This window comes from Anabrus simplex, chromosome 1 (assembly GCF_040414725.1).
Source record: "Anabrus simplex isolate iqAnaSimp1 chromosome 1, ASM4041472v1, whole genome shotgun sequence".
Lineage (NCBI taxonomy): Eukaryota > Metazoa > Arthropoda > Insecta > Orthoptera > Tettigoniidae > Anabrus > Anabrus simplex.
The window spans coordinates 42,350,004-42,366,954 of record NC_090265.1 but is presented as its reverse complement, the minus strand read 5'-3'; the positions used below and the strand labels follow the sequence as shown (position 1 = coordinate 42,366,954).

Below are 16,951 nucleotides of genomic sequence, written 5' to 3'. Positions count from 1 at the left end.
CCTCGTACACTCCCGGCACTAAGTTATACGATAAATTACTTGATACAATTTATTAATGTTAGCCTTTTAAAATTATTCTTATTAACATTATTTTTACTAACATGATTTTGAGATATTCATTCGAAATTCCTCAATGAGATTTTCTAAATCTTCGCCAGAATCTTGAATGGATTATCCCCAAATCATTCATTTCTTTACTTAAATAATAGGTACATTTCAATAAATGCTGTATAAAACAGTTGCTTTCCTGGACTGATAAATTCATGAAAAGTATCATAGCGACACTTTGGCGGGCTCTTAACCAACAGCAGAGTACGATTTGATTCTTTTTTTTTTTTTTTTTTTTTTTTTGCTAGTTGCTTTACGTCGCACCGACACAGATAGGTCTTATGGCGACGATCGGATAGGGAAGGTCTAGGAGTGGGAAGGAAGCGGCCGTGGCCTTAATTAAGGAACAGCCCCAGCATTTGCCTGGTGTGAAAATGGGAAACCACGGAAAACCATTTTCAGGGCTGCCGACAGTGGGGTTCGAACCTACTATCTACCGAATACTGGATACTGGCCGCACTTAAGCGACTGCAGCTATCGAGCTCGGTTACGATTTGATAAACGAATTGGTTGCCTAATACATTTCCATAGACACGTGCCTCATTTTATTTAAATCGCGTACTCAAAGTACTTAAGCGGACGAATCCAGTGTTTCTGGACGAGTTGTAGCCCCCTAACGTTTCTTTTAATTGTCAGCTCTTTCAGACGGCATATAGCCTAGTAAAAATAAATAAATATTTATAAAATATGTTATACATAATACCATAATAATTTACAGTGCAGAAACATCCTGCAGACTTGAAGAAAATCGATTCCTTTATAATGTGGTGTTGGAAAAAAATCCTTCACATAATTTGGACAGCATTGCTATAATTCAATAAGATAATAAAAAAATTAGACTAGACTTTAATAGCCGTATTAAATTTCTTTTTAATCTGTGTCATGACACTAAAATAAATTTTAGATGGATTGCCAAAGGAATTTGGTTGATTCATCGAACTGACTTGTGATATGAGCCCGGTATGAATGGTCAAATGTTATTATACTTGAATATTATAACTATGTGTTAGGTTTAGTTTCAGTATTATTTTTTCTGATTACTCTTATTTTAATAATTACTGACCCCCATAAAAGTATGTAGGTTAAGAGTTTTAATGGGTATTCTATTTACATTTTTCACATTAAGAAATGTCTGAGTGTTCTTGCTAAGAACAGCGGAGAAATGCACCATGTGGACTTTCATTACATTATTATTATTATTATTATTATTATTATTATTATTATTATTATTATTATTATTATTATTATTATTATTATTATTATTATTGTCGATATCCTCGGCTCAATGTTCAACGTTGAGGCCTTCGGTTCAAAGGGTCCTGGTTTCGATTCCCGGCCGGGTCGAGGATTTTAATCGCATGTGATTAATTCTTCTGACTCGGGGACTGGGTGTTTCTGTTTGTCCCAACACTTTCCTCTTCGTATTAAGACAAAACACCGCACTACTAACCACCACAGAAACACGCAAGAGCGGCTATATCCTTGCATATAGGGTTGCGTCGGGAAGGGCATCCGGCCATAAAACAGGGTTAGATCAATATGTACAACAAAGTTCGCATTCGCGATCCCACACCTGTGGGAAAATTTGTAGAAGTATATTATTATTATTATTATTATTATTATTATTATTATTATTATTATTATTATTATTATTATTATTATTATTATTATTATTATTATTATTATTATTATTATTATTATTATTATTATTATTATTATTATTATTATTATTATTATTATTATTATTATTGGACGTAGTATTGCTTTTGTACGATTAGAATCAAAATAATAATGTAATATTGTCTAAATCTAATATAGAACCCAGAGGCCTAACATCGCTACCAATGAAGACGATACCGTATCTAATCTAGAAATATAAATGCACACAGACTGAAATAAATGACTTCTCCTGAACTGTGAAGGTGGATGACTAGTGTGCTGTTGTGGTGAACCACCCAACAGGTGAGAGTTTCGTATTTTGACGTCTGCCACGATGTGGAGACGGTAGTGTGTGATCTGTGACATATTGTACCGAGAGAGGTAGACAGCTACCGTGAGATATCAGACTTATCTTCGTTTGTTCTTCTTCTTTCAACCTTCAGTGAGACATGTAAATTAGCCTGATTTCCACTGCTGCTAAGAGGTGCGCAATGCGATATCTGAAGATCTTGATCTTTCCTTTGGCACGAAAGATGACAGCTGGAGACATATCCGGTTACCTTACCCACGATATGAGAGTTGAAAATTAATAATAATAATAATAATAATAATAATAATAATAATAATAATAATAATAATAATAATAATAATAATAATAATAATAATAATAATAATAATTGGTAATTTCGTGGTCTCCTCTACCATAGGCTGTTAAATCTCGCAAATCTAATAGCAGGACTCAAGAGGTATTGGAAATTAAAGCAAGAATCAAAATTGAACTAGTCATAAGCACTCCCTAGATGGCTTAAATCAATAAATAATATTAATAATAATAATAATAATAATAATAATAATGTCCACCTCTTGGTGTAATTGTTAGTGTGATTAGCTGCCACCCCGGAGGCCCGGGTTCGATTCCCGGCTCGGCCACGAAATATGAAAAGTGGTAGAGGACTGGAACGGGGTTCACTCAGCCTCGGGACGTCAACTGAGTATATGAGGGTTCAATTCCCTCCTCAGCCACCCTCGAATTGGTTGTCCATGGTTTCACACTTCTCCTCAAGGCGAAGACCAGGATGGTACGTAACTTAAGGCCACGGCCACTTCCTTCCCTCTTCCATGTCTATCTTTCCAATATTACCATCCCTCATAACACCCCTGTTCAACATAGCAAGCGAGGCCATCTCGGAGAGGTACTGGTCCTCCTCCCAGGTTGTATCCCCCCACCCAAAGTTCACCCAGGTCACTGCCCTCGAGGCAGTAGAGGTAGGATCTCTCTCTGACTCCGAGGGGAAAACCAACCCTGGAGAGTAAACGGATTAAAAAGTAAAGAAAGAAATAAAGAAAAAAGAAAGACAGATAAAAAGAAAGAAAAAACACTCATGTTCATAAAAAACAAAACACCTTGAAAGACTAGAGATAGGAAGTTCATATTCACAGGACATGTTCATCAGTATGTTCTGCAGAAACTATTCGCATTTCAGTCACCTAGGTTCAGCATGTTTCCTGTTGCCTAATAGGCATTAAGTCCTCCACGGACACTGATAACTTGTTCCATGCTTGATGACGTATAAGGCGCGCGTCCTGGGATATAGCCATCCATGCTGCATTCACCTAGTTCCACAGCTCATCTTTGGTGGCTGGCATTGTGTCACAGCGCCGCACCCGTCGTTTCATCATATCCCACACATTTTCGATTGGCGACAAGTCCGGTGATCGGGCGGGCCAGGACAACAGTCTGACATCCTATGACAACAAGAAGGCACGTGTTCGTGCAGCAATATGTGGTCGCGCATTGTCCTGCTGAAATATGGCGTCTGGGGTATCGTGCAGAAAGGGTATGCCTACGGGTGGCAGGATGTCATTCACGTAGGTCAAACTGGTCACAGTGCCCTGGACACTCACCAACTGTGTTTTATGGTTGTACCCAATAGCACACCACACCATAAGGGCTTGCGTTGGCGCTGTGTGTCTTGTGCGAATGCAGTCAATGTGATGCCTCTTTCCCTGACTGCGGCGCACCAAAATGCGGCCATCATTTCCACTCAAACAGAACCTGAATTCGTGCGAAAACACTATGTGCTGTCATTCCTGTCCCCGATGACGTCGTTCCATACACTATTGCAGTCTAGCATGTTTATGCACATTAGTCAAAGTTAGGCGGAGAAGTGGACGACGCACCGGTAACCCAGACCGCAATAATAATGGCGACTGACTGTCACTCCTGATAGTGTACGATGTGTTACACTGTACCACTATTGCGCCAGATCCGAGGAGGACGCACACGCAGATCTGTCCCGCAATGCCATTCGGATGAGGTGTTGATATTCTCGCGGTGTGGTCTGGGTGGTGTGACCAGACCCATCTCGTCGTGTTCTACGGCCTTCTGTGAACCATTCTGTACACACCCGTTGGACTGGCGACACACTTCGTCCCACAAGAGCAACAATTTCCCGGATGGGTGCATCACGTTCTCTCATGTCAATAATGCTTCCTCTTTCAAACTCACTCATTTGACGGTACGGTTCTCACATACGTCTGCGAGGCATTCTGCACGTCTGCTCAAGTCACACTCATCCATTATCTTCGGTGTATAGCAACAAAGAGAGCCGCAGGCACATTTTACCAATCGGTGGTGGTGCGCCGAGATATTGATTTGTACCTTGAACCTGAGGACCTACATGGTTCAAATGCTAATCATTTCTTCAGAACATACTAATGCACATGTCCTGTGCGTATGAACTTTCTATCTCTAGTCTTCTAGGTGTTCCGGTTTTTATGAACATGAGTGTAATAACCGAACGATCTTAACACTGCCTAGTCGCCTATCACAAAACATCAGAGTGATCCAAGTGACACAACTGATCCACATTTATAAACCTCATTTCCATTACTTGGTTGTTTATTTTATTATCTCTCAATTTTCTCCGCCGTGTATTCACAAAGTAGTGTGTTGGGGTTTAGGTTTTATCTTTCCTTGACAATGAGAATATCGAATGGATATTAAAGAAAAACAGAGAAAATTGGTGTGGGAATATTAGTTCAAGGAGATCAAATGAAACCTCTCAGTTGACAGGGGAATATTCTCTACTTATCTGGTAACATAAGGGGCTGCCTGGCCGAGGCGGTACAGGCGTGCTCGGTTCGCCCGGAAGGACGTGGGTTCGAATCCCCGTCAGGAAGTCGTAAAATTTAAGAAACGAGATTTCCACTTCCGGAGGTGCATATGGAGATTCACTCAGCCTACACCAAAAATGAGTACCAGGTTAATTCCAGGGGGCAAAGGAGGCCGGGCGTAGAGCTAACAACTCTACCCCATCACGTGCCGAGGTTAACAATGGTGGAAGCCGTTACCTTCCACTCCTCCAAGGGCCTTAATGGCCTGTACGGGGGTGACTTTGCTTTGCTTTTTATCTGGTAACATACTTTGGGAGTTTCTGAATAGTATGAAAAGTCTCCTATAGTGAGGGTAAATTTTACATAAAATAGAAAGGTTAATATGAAAGGTTGGTTTTTTATATAGATAAGAGTACCCAAGGATCTTTGATACCGTATTTATGCCAAAGTTATGTATTAAAATTTCTGGCCCCGCGGTCCAGGTGTTCTGAACCTGCCTGTTACCGGGAAGCCCTGGGTTCGATTCCCGACTAGCTCAATGACTTTTTACGTGGATCTGATGGATGACTCGAGGCCGACGTGGCCTACGTAATAACTAACAATGAGCAGCTCTCTGACGGTGAGATAGCGGCCTCCATGACGTAAGCCAAGGATGACGGCCTAGAAGATTCGTTACGCTGACCACGTGTGACCTCCTAATTTGCAAGCCTTCCGGCTGAGCAGAAGTTGCTTAGTTTTCCAAGGCCAATTTGGAGTTAGTTTTATATATTTAAAAAACACGTCCCTTTTCAGTTTAGTTTTTTTCTTTTCCATTGTCTAATTTAGTCCATTTCTAATCATTGTCTTGAAAATGAAATCAGTATCACAAGGTTGTAAATAACTCTCAAATTTTGCTTCCACTTTTCCGATGTTTTCCTTTCTTAATGATGTGTTTGCTCCATGTTATTGTTCAGCCTGCTTGTTGTTTAAAGGGTCATCGGCCCCCAGGAGTAAGACTATGATATGAGCTGTGCCAACATGAGGTTCTTTTTAATTCTAAAGATATGTATTTGAAATTTGTTATATTCTCTATTCCAAACTTCTTGTAATCAAATTATATACTATATTTGAGATTTAGTTGTTAAATCTCAAACTAACCTCTCATCTCCGCCAGCTTACTGCATTAAAAATGGCTTAATAAAACTCGGTGACCTATGTTGAGGATAGTGCCATTTATTTAAATTGCAAGGTCTACTTTTTTAAGAATAGAATAGACTTCCATCTCTTGGTTTCGGATCGCCTGATGCTAGGGAGAGAGCACTCTTTCATTCCAATCCATTAATGTTTGATGCACGCATTACATTTTCCTCATATAATTCTTTGACTATTATAACATTAAATATAATTTAGCAATGCTCTACAGTCTAGGATGCCTTTGCTGGCTGGACCTAGTGTTTACAGTGCACTATGTCTTCTGGTATAGGCCAAAGCAATTTTGTTACTTTCATTGATCTGTCTGTCTTATCCTTGGCTTTGACAATATGAAAGTGACTGAGGTATGAGCAATGCTAGACTAGTAATGCCAATCCTTATGCAGCCAGTCCCTGCTATGAATGGTGTGAAAATGTTGCACATAGGGTCGGTTGGTGTATGCATTTCAGCGGGCTTGGCAGACTGATATGTAATAGCAACTCTGGCTCGGTGAGGAAAGGAATGGGAAACTACGTCGCTCCTCATTTCCCTAGTACGCCTCTTCAGTGATGCCTAGGCCATCTATGACAGCTAATGGCAGAGCTGTTGAGGATCCTACCAGCGGAATCGCTGACGGACTGAACATACATACTACAGTCTAGGACAACATGTATCCTCCCTTTCCTTAGCTTATTGAATCCTTACTTTTGTGTCACATGTCTTTTGGAGTATCCTAACATTAACAACATGCCTTACTTAACGGCTGAATTCTTCTTCTTCTGTGAATGTATCTTGAGACAAGTATCAACTGATTCTCTGTCCTGAGCATCTTGCTTCAGTTGTTCATAGCTTCTCCCTTGTTTGACATCTGTTAACATTCCAAACCTTCTCCCTCTTTCTTTTCTTCCATCTATTTTTCCGTCCATCGCCCTCTGTTGAAGACAATTTCTACGTAGTATGTGACCCAACCAGGATATTTTCCTCTTCCGTATCGTCTTCATCAGGTGTCTCTTCTCTCCTACTTTTCTTAGCACTTCATCATTTCTCACATTATTTGTCCACTTCACCTCTTTCATTCTTCTCCACAACTATATTTCAAAACTGTCCAAATACTTTGTTTCTTTCTTTCTCAATGTCCACGTTTCAGCTCCATATGACACTACACTCCACACAAAACACTTTGCGAACCTCTTTCTTGAATCAATAGGGATTGCCTTAGATTATGAATTATGAATAGAATATAATGACTTAATGACACAATAGAACAATTTATATATTACTATATTTTATATTTTATTTAACCCACTAGTAATTATATTCATTATTCTAGGACACGCAGGCCTCTTATCCTTCATCATTCTCGTTTGTATTCGATTTGATTTTTTTAATTTCCTTTTTCGTCCATGTATTCCCGAGTCTTATGTACTGCCGTGTTTTCTGGTACATAAATGTGTTTAGTTTATAATAATTAGAACGTTATTTTGTCCTTTATCCATCGAGAACTCATTAACAGATCGTTGTCTTTGTAACAACAAATCTTCCATGCTGCGTGATGGATGAATGCAGTATTTTTTCATCTGGCTCTTGCCATATTGATATAGGCCAGAGTAAAATGTAGCTTCTACTCGAGTTCTGTCTCATTTAAGGCTGTAAAAGTATGGTAAGGTATCGGTGGTGCTCAATACTGGCATTCGGAGTGCAACTAGTGTTATGAAACGTGTTACTCATGCTGCAATAGAATTTTCTGGCACAACGGCAAACTACCTCACTCCTCATCTCGCATAGTGCGCCTTAATTTGGTGGCACCATCAGTTGTTACGGTTTCCCACTATTAGTAAAATCGTCGGTGGAGCTACTTGAGGATCTATGCAACCTCCGGGCTGGCGATCCAACAGAAAAAAAAACATCTTTCAGACTTCGTTCCACTAGTTCAAATTCAGTTGTGTCCAGGTATACTTCATAGCTTTCGCTTTAGAATTATCGGTTGAATATATACTTCACAAATAAAATAAATGTGGTGTTTAGATGAATATCCATGTTCTGAAAGTAGACATACTCTTTTAAATAAGATGATTTAATAAGGGGATTCCCACTTGTATATTAGCTATGGCCATTAAACGGAACCTATGTTGGCACTGAAATGGACAGATCATTAGGAGAGCCTCTCCTATTGCAGTCTTCCCTCCCAAAAGATTAAACAAAACAAACACTGTGGCGCTACAGCCACAGTGGGCCTTGATTTACCAAGAGACCACTGCTCATCCCGAAAGCCTGCAGATTACGATGTGATGCATGGTCAGTGTGACGAATCCCTCGGTCTTGGAAGATTTGTTTCCTTTCAAGGTCATAAAGCTGTTGTTTCAACAGCTAGTAATGCCTCAGTTGGACTACTGTAACGTCGTGTAAGGCAAACTAAATGGCGACCTCTCTAATACACTTCAGAGAGCTTAGAATGCTTATGTCCGCTTAATAATGAACATTCGCAAATGTCATCATATAACTCCCGCATTCCATTTCTTTCCCGTTGCTCTCAACCATTCATAACATCCCGACCAGAGCTGCAGCTAACGTAACCCTCAAAATGCCAAATCACAGATCCACACTCTGAAATAAATCTTTTGTTGTCAGTACAATTCGAACATGGAATTCGTTACAATTTACGAACTTCATTATATAGATCCGTATTGATACAGTTCAAATTAAGAACTAGTGTTAGATCTTAATGGAATTCGTTGCCCAATGACCTAAGGGACACCCTATCTGAACCGGTATTTAAAAAGAAATTTTGGCAGGGGTACTTGGACGGATTAAGTTGAGTGTAAATACATGAATTCTGCTCTCTTGTTTTGTTATTTAATTCCGTGTGTCAGTAAGTTGTACTAATTTTTTTAATGTATTAGGACAATTTTATTTATTTTGGATTATTTTAGATACGTTTCTTTTTCCTCTCCGTTAATTTTTTACAACCATCTGTACAGTTAAGTTATCGTGTGTGTGTTTGTGTGCGTAATATGTGTAATACATTGTGAACTGCATGTACATTATAAGACAAGGTCTGACAGAATAGCAGACTTCATAGCCTGAGTCATGCCATGGAAATAAATAAATAAATAAATAAATAAATAAATAAATAAATAAATAAATAAATAAATAAATAAATAAACAAGACAAAGATAAACTTGAAAATAAATTGAAGAGTTGATTCTATGATGGACAAATCACTTGGACCAAGAACATTATCTGCCAAAAAATAAAAATATGTTCATCTTTGTATCCATACTAATCATAATTTAGACTTTAATTGGTTAAAGCTGAGGTAATTGGTGATAGAAGAAGAAAGTGTTTGTTGGTGGTCGAGATTGAAATACCAAGCTGTTTAGTTCCGCATCAGCCAGCAGCTTCTTGAAGTTTGAATATTTATCAAGTGCATGGAGAGAGGGAGAATATTTGAGGACATTCCACAGTGATAGTGAGGTAGAGCGAGAAATTAGAAAAGAAATGTTGTATGAAAGTCAACCCCATAATAAAGATAAACTTGCTGCAAACCACGTGGATGTAACGGAGCACCAGGGCTTACGTAAGGCGCTCAGTCATTGGCCCTCCCTGACAGGTTCAATGAACCCCGCTCTCTGATTGGTCTCTTCCTATCCGGCACAGCTTACATGTGGGAGAGGAGACAACTTGAGGCCCCCTCCCTTTCCTTACCACCAGCAGGAAGGAATCTTCTGTGAGCAGTGCAGTGTGTTGAAACCTGTGCTCCAGCGAACAGCAACCTGTTCAAAGTGCTCGCTACCATTACCAGTCGCATGTGGGTGGCCGTGCGGCGAGTGTCAAGTGCATATTGTGAAAGTGGACTCCTGCTTCAAGAGTGCGAATGTTGATTCAGAGATTGTTAATTCCTTTATCAGTGATTAAACGTATATGTGCTTCACCTGCACGGTGTTACAACAAGACTTGCGTTGATATTCTAGTGACTTCAACGCTTGGGTAGACGCGGAGCTGTATTTCACTTGCAAATATTTTCGAATTCGATACAATTCAGACATTTAATATTATTCATATTAACTTTGTTTTCACTAACATATTTATTGAGATATTTATTCGTAATCTTTTATGCTGGTATTGGAAAATATAACTTTATAAACATTTAAATAGTAACTGGAGGTGAAGGCAAATATATTATTCGAATAAGTAAGAAACTCATGTATTCTGCAAACCGTGGACAAAAAAGTCAAGCATATAATCAAACTCGTGCAACTGGTAATAAATAGAAACTTATAATTTAAATCCTATTTGACATTGACAATATATTCTTGATAGTTACTAAAGTTCCGTATTCCACAAAAATAACATTATTTTGAACTGGTCTATTCTTCTCAGAACAAAGGATAACGATCGCTGTGAAGTGCTGATGAATTGTGAACTTATTTGCCGTGTGTGTCATAGATTACTATGTATACTGACTGCTAAGCCGAGGGTCATTTGAAAAATTGAGTAGTTTATCATGAATTCTGACCTGGAGGATTATCGCAATATTTTAATGGAGAACAATGTCGTGAGTTCTGCAGTAGGTCAAGTGCGATAAACGATTCTGAACTCAGTCACTGAGTACAAACAGTAGTAATAACTTTCAAGGAATCAAAATTTTGGTTCAGGATAAAAATCTCAGTTCGTGATTAATTTATCTTCCTTATCGAGACTTTCATAAAATATTTATTGACTTTACTGAAACAATAGTTTCATATTGTGCTCTAGAGAAGGGAAAAAATAGTTGCGCGAATAAACGTCCAACGCTAGAGGGATCAAAACATTCTAAAAATAACAGTCAAAATTCTATCTCAGAGATGATGAACAGGTTGGATAAATATTACGAACCTCAATCTCAGCAGATGATGCGCCGATCACACAATAATATGCTTATGTTACCACCCCCACCGCTGGTGGACTCCACACCGGCTGGCTCCAGGACTTCTACATGGAACACATACAACAGCAAGGCGACTGGATTCTCCGTGCTTGAGCGTGGAGAACGCATTAAGCCCGAACGGACCACCAAACGCAATAACGTTCAGAAAATGCAATGGCGAAGTTCGAGATGGGTCAATGGTTTTCCTTACACTGGGGATGAAGAGCTGGACAACAGGATCAGCTCCATGACGATAGCAGATGTAAGTCCACGCTTTGCTGTTAAGAGAATTATTCTACTGTACGAGAACTTTCAATACAGAGAGGCGGCGAACTTCATTAATCGCCTTAGCCATGGCACATTCAAGGTTATTTTGAACGATCTGCCCATTGATCTGTTTGTCGAATCCATGCCACACAGCTTGTCAATACTCGAAGCATTGTATGCAAAGGTATTTCTGTCTGATGGTCTTAACTTCAGCATGAAGCTGCTAAGACCTGAAGGAGTCATCATGCAGATGGTCAAATTCTTCTCAACACAAGATGAGATCGATAAGACAGTTGATAAATCTTGGGAGCTTTGTGGACCCTTCATCTGCAGTTGCAAGAAGTTACTGAAAGTAATCGTTCTCTCTGATCCAAAATTGAAGAAGATTCTACAACAGCGACGTCGAACACTCGATAAGGCCATTGAAGGTCTGGGTCAGCATGGCCTCGTGGGAACCACAGACGAGACCCTTATGAACCTCCATGATGCTCTCAAAATGGAGTTCGAGAGGGTAGTTGAGACGTACAAGGGTGCACTTCAGAAGCTTGAGGACCTCTCTTTGTCGGGTCAGAACTCAGGAGGAGTTTCTCGAGGACCAGCGCCGGTTCAAGCTTCACATCAGCGCCAGTTATCACTTCGTCAGCCTGATATCCAAGAGCGTCTCATAAAAAACAAGACTTTGCTGAATGTAGTGGAGCCGACCCTCGGTAATCATTCGCTGGACATTCTGCTAGGCATCCTGCAGCGCCGCATAGAATACGACAAGGATGTGCTCTTCCAGTTCACGCAGCTTCGTAAGGAGATGAAGGATGTGGATCCTAATGCTGTGGTCGCCCCGGTGCTGATGCGATTCTCCCATGGCTGCGAACAGGTACTGTACAAGACTCAAATAATTTTACACTTATTTTCACCCCGTGGCGTACGCAAAATTTCATCAATTTTCATTTTTTAAACTGGACATTCTAATGCAATTGACTGCTGTTTAAATTTTCTTCTTCTTAGCGTTTATATTTCACCATTCAAATATATGTGCGTTTAGAATGCTGAAACTCAATATTTAACATTATCATAATTATTATTATTACTACCATCATTATTAGGCTGTTATTATTTCTGGTCGAAGGTGTCACTTTGAAAGAGAAAGTAATAAAGAGATTCAATTAATAATATTTATTACATACTGTTTTATGTTTCAATTTAATAAAAGGAAAGTATGATCAAGGGTGAGGTTAATCCCGGCAATATCTCCGCCCCCTTGGTACGCCAGTGCTTTCATGAACTGTTTTTTTAAGTAGAATGTGGGACTGTTTGATGTTATTCTTCAACTAAATTTTTCTAGTGAATCTGATACACATATACGTTAGATATTCTCCATATCGAACACCGTGCCTTTTTTTAAGAATTAGTAAATTTTTATTTTCCTCTTTCATGAAACATGGTTCTATTCATACATGAAGGCTTGGAAAAGACCTTCATTATGTGTTGCCTTACCTCTGAGTTCAGTTTACTAATAATATACGTATTGTTGAAGATGATTCTTACTGAGTTTCTATAATGTTTAAACGGCCTGGAAAGTTAAATTTGAAAATCTTCCTTCCTTATGTGGGAAGGTTAATGATGCAAATTTTGCAATACTTCTAAAAAGAATAGTTATCTCGTAACTTCTAAGCATTTTTTCAGCCGTAATCACACTATACAACGTATGAGCAGTTAGGAGCACGCACGTGTAAACTAAGGACAAAGAAACGAGCTGATGTATAACTTCCTGTGAATGAAGTTAGCCTAATCTGTTCCAAAATGTAGGCCTACTGTGACTCTAAAACACTCTCCCCTTCTATCTATGAATCTAATAATAATGCTATTTGCTTTATGTCACTAACCACTTTTTTTACGGTTTTCGGAGATGCCGAGGTGCCGGAATTTTATCCCGCAGGAGTTCTTTTACGTGCCAGTAAATCTACCAATCTACCGACACGACGCTGACGTATTTGAGCACCTTCAAATACCACCGGACTGAGCCAGGATCGAACCTGCCAAGTTGGGGCCAGAAGGCCAGTGCGTCAACCGTCTGAGCCACTCAGCCCGGCATCTATGAATCTATTTGCTGTTGAACTTTTAGAAGGAATAAAATTATCGATTCAGGTTCAGTAAACAAATCACTTAGGCCTATATTTTACAAATAAAATTATTCGTTACAAGGAGTCCTACTTATTGCCTATCAACCAGGAGGCTGATTAATTCATCAGATAGCACCTCCGTGATCACTGACGTTTACACAGTTGTACGAAATCTCAAAAAGCGATGTTGACTCTATAATAAGGCGTACCAAGTGAGATGAGGAGCAAAATAGTTTGCCATTGCTTTCCTCACTGAACCAGAAGGTGGTATTGCAGCACCACTGGCCCTTGTTATTGGCAAATTTCACAACATCCAAACGCATTTGTCGTGGCCTGAATGCTATTAATCTGCTCCACCAATACCTCAGCAGCGTTTTTACTCTCACAGCCATAATTATGCCTCAGACTTCAGTGGATACTATAGTTTTCTCTGGCCTGTGATAAAAGACAGATTCAAAGATACTGCATCTACCAAAAAAATAGCAACAAATGGACTGCAGAAAGACCAATATGACGTCTAGAAATTTTCGAGACGTTCTGTATATTCCTTGTCGCTTCCTTAAAACCATATCCGGCGGTATTAAGTGGAGTATATGACACAAAAAGCAACATAGGAATTAAATAATTGTAGTCAAGGTACCATCAAGTACCTGGGTAACAATCATCAAATTGTGAATTCAAGCAAGATAATCTCAACTCATTTGAACGAAAATGAAGACCTTTATATCAAATGAATCGTCGCCATAAGACCTATCAGTGTCGGTGCGACGTTAAACAACTTGTAATATATATAAAATGAATTTTTGTACATGTTACTTCTAAAGATATTTGCGTGAATTATTATTATTATTATTATTATTATTATTATTATTATTATTATTATTATTATTATTATTATTATTATTATTATTATTATTATTATTATTAAGAGTCTCCGTAGCTCAGGCGGGACCGCACACGCCTCTCACCGCTGGGTTCCGTGGTTCAAATCCCAGTCACTCCATGTGAGACTTGTGCTAGACAAAGCCGAAATGGAGGCGGGACAGGATTTTCTCCGGGTACTCCGATTTTCCCTGTCATATTTAATTCCAGCAACACTATCCAATATCATTTCATTTCATCTGCCAGTCACTAATCATTGCCCGAGAGGAGTGTGTTGGTCTTCGGCAGCCGGCACAATTCCTATCCTCGACCGCTAGATAGGGGCTTCATTCATTCCATACCTCAACAGGTCGAAAGACTGGAAACAGACAGGGAATTTTCGTTTTCCATTATTATTATTATTATTATTATTATTATTATTATTATTATTATTATTATTATTATTATTATTATTATTATTATTATTATTATTATTATTATTATTATTAATCTTTTTTCTATAGCTTACTTGTATTGAGATAAAGTTAATTATTGATGTACTAAGTTGGTACTCACGACGTCATCGGTTGGGAACATTACTTCAAACTGTTTCGACGTACCGCTACATACGTGACATATCATTCAACCTAAATATGATCGATACATAAATACAAAATATGATATAATTTGTATATTACATTTTCTTTAAAGTTGAAAATGATGTCCTAGTGAGAATCTCATTAATATAATACTGTATATTCAGTATTGTGTTAACCGCAATATGTTTCACGTCACAATAACTACTTATTTTGTTTATTAACAATAACGGTTACTGAAGAACAGTTTAACATTATCCAAGTCATATACATATAAGTAAATTGTACATATATGACCGACATGACATTGCATGACGTGACATGACAGATCACAGTATCAATTTCTTTGATTGTCCAAAACCTCAAAAGATAGTAAACATTTGAAAAAATGTTTGCTTGCATTGAGCTGATAAATAAAACCCAACTATACAAATGTGAGGAAAATCGCACAAACAAATCTGGGTATAACGTGACTACCATCTTACTTGTTGCAGAACCAAAATTGAATAAAAGGAGAAAATAAAACTTCGGGTGGGGAATTCGATAATGATGATTATTTGCGATAGTAAAGATTATAGAACTGAAATTAAAATATCTAATAAGAACGAAACACGGAATGTATTTTGGTTTTTGCTGTTCACTGAATGAATATAAGAATCGTCACTTAATACTCCAATATTCAATTTATGAATCTAAAGACACAACACCGAAATATTTTTTTCTTTCTTTCGTTATTTCTTTAATTATTTATACATGGTATAAATTAATGTGCTCAATTTTAAAGACATGTTCCCCGTTGTGTTCAACATATATTTAACCTTACATCCTTTGGTACAAATTTGAATATATAATTTAGGATATTGGCAAACCTAAGTAGGAGGACGTTATACATAATTTATGTGACAGTAAGTGTTCGAACCTGGGAATAATAACCACAAGACACGTAATAATTACCTGCAATTTATTCTGAAATTCATAAAAGAGTATGTCATTGCCGAATGAACGGAATCTTTGCGATAAAATATCAGGTCCCTCTCTTGTCAGCCAACTGAATAGCGCTGTTCGTTAGGTGCTTGCCTTCTGCTCCTAATGTCGTAGAATTGAACCTCAATACAGATAATTCGCGATATACAGCAGATGTCCGACAGAAGATCTACTAATATGTACAATTACACCTATGAGAAGTTATGTCTTTTTGACGTAAATATGTCTTATGGGTGGGACTCTGAAAATTAGCCTCACGAAATTAGCGATAGAAGATGTGTGCAACGATATTACCTAGCAACTGTGCAAACTGTGATGTGAAGTATTGATGAATGGCCATGATTGAGAGACATATAGAAGTCTCTTTTATTACACAGGGGGCCGATGACCTTCGATGTTAGGCCCCTTAAAACAACAAGCATCATCATTATTACACAGGCCTCATCTCATCATAGTCTAGAGAAGTGATTATGTCATTAGTGGTAATTTCCTAGGCCCTGAGACAGTTTCCTCCTTTCGATTCACTACATCCTACACTTGCCGATCCAGATTTCATACAGCTGTTTCAATCAATCAATCAATTAATCAATCAGTCAATCAATCATTACTGATCTCCACTTAGGGCAGTCGCCGTAGCCTTTTCTTAAATGATTGCGAAGAATTTCTAAAATCATTGAACATCTCCCTTGGTATGTTATTCCAATCCCTAACTTCCCTTCCTATAAACGAATATTTGCCCTAATTTGTCCTCTTGAATTCCAACTTTGTCTTCATATTGTGATAGTTCCTAGTTTTAAAGACACCACTCAAACATATTCGTCTACTGATGTCATTCTACGCTATCTCTCCGCTGACAGCCCGGAACATACCAATCGGTCGAGCACCTCGTCTTCTTTCTCCCAAGTCTTTCCAGCCCAAACTTTGCAACATCACCCAGAACAAATCGACCTGCTTTTCTTTAGATTCTTTCCAGTTCTTGAATCAAGTAATCCTGGTGAGGTTCCCATACACTGGAACCATACTCTAGTTGGGGTCTTACCACAGAATTATATGCCCTCTCCTTTATTCCTTACTACAACCCCTAAATATTCTCATAACCATGTGCAGAGATCTGTACCCTTTATTTACAATCCCATTTATGTAATTACCCGAAGGAAGATATTTCC

At 38.5% G+C, this 16,951-nt stretch overlaps 1 protein-coding gene across 1 annotated transcript in view; it reads left to right on the top strand.

Annotated features, from left to right (window-relative positions):
- Positions 1-10,898: 10,898 nt before the first annotated feature.
- The window catches only part of LOC136860734 (uncharacterized), a 333,859-nt gene continuing 327,806 nt past the window's right edge, over positions 10,899-16,951 (top strand). Inside the window, exon 1 of the mRNA XM_067138775.2 lies at positions 10,899-12,098. Within this exon, the coding sequence (XP_066994876.1) occupies positions 10,899-12,098 (1,200 nt within the window). The remainder of the gene's footprint in view (positions 12,099-16,951) is intronic.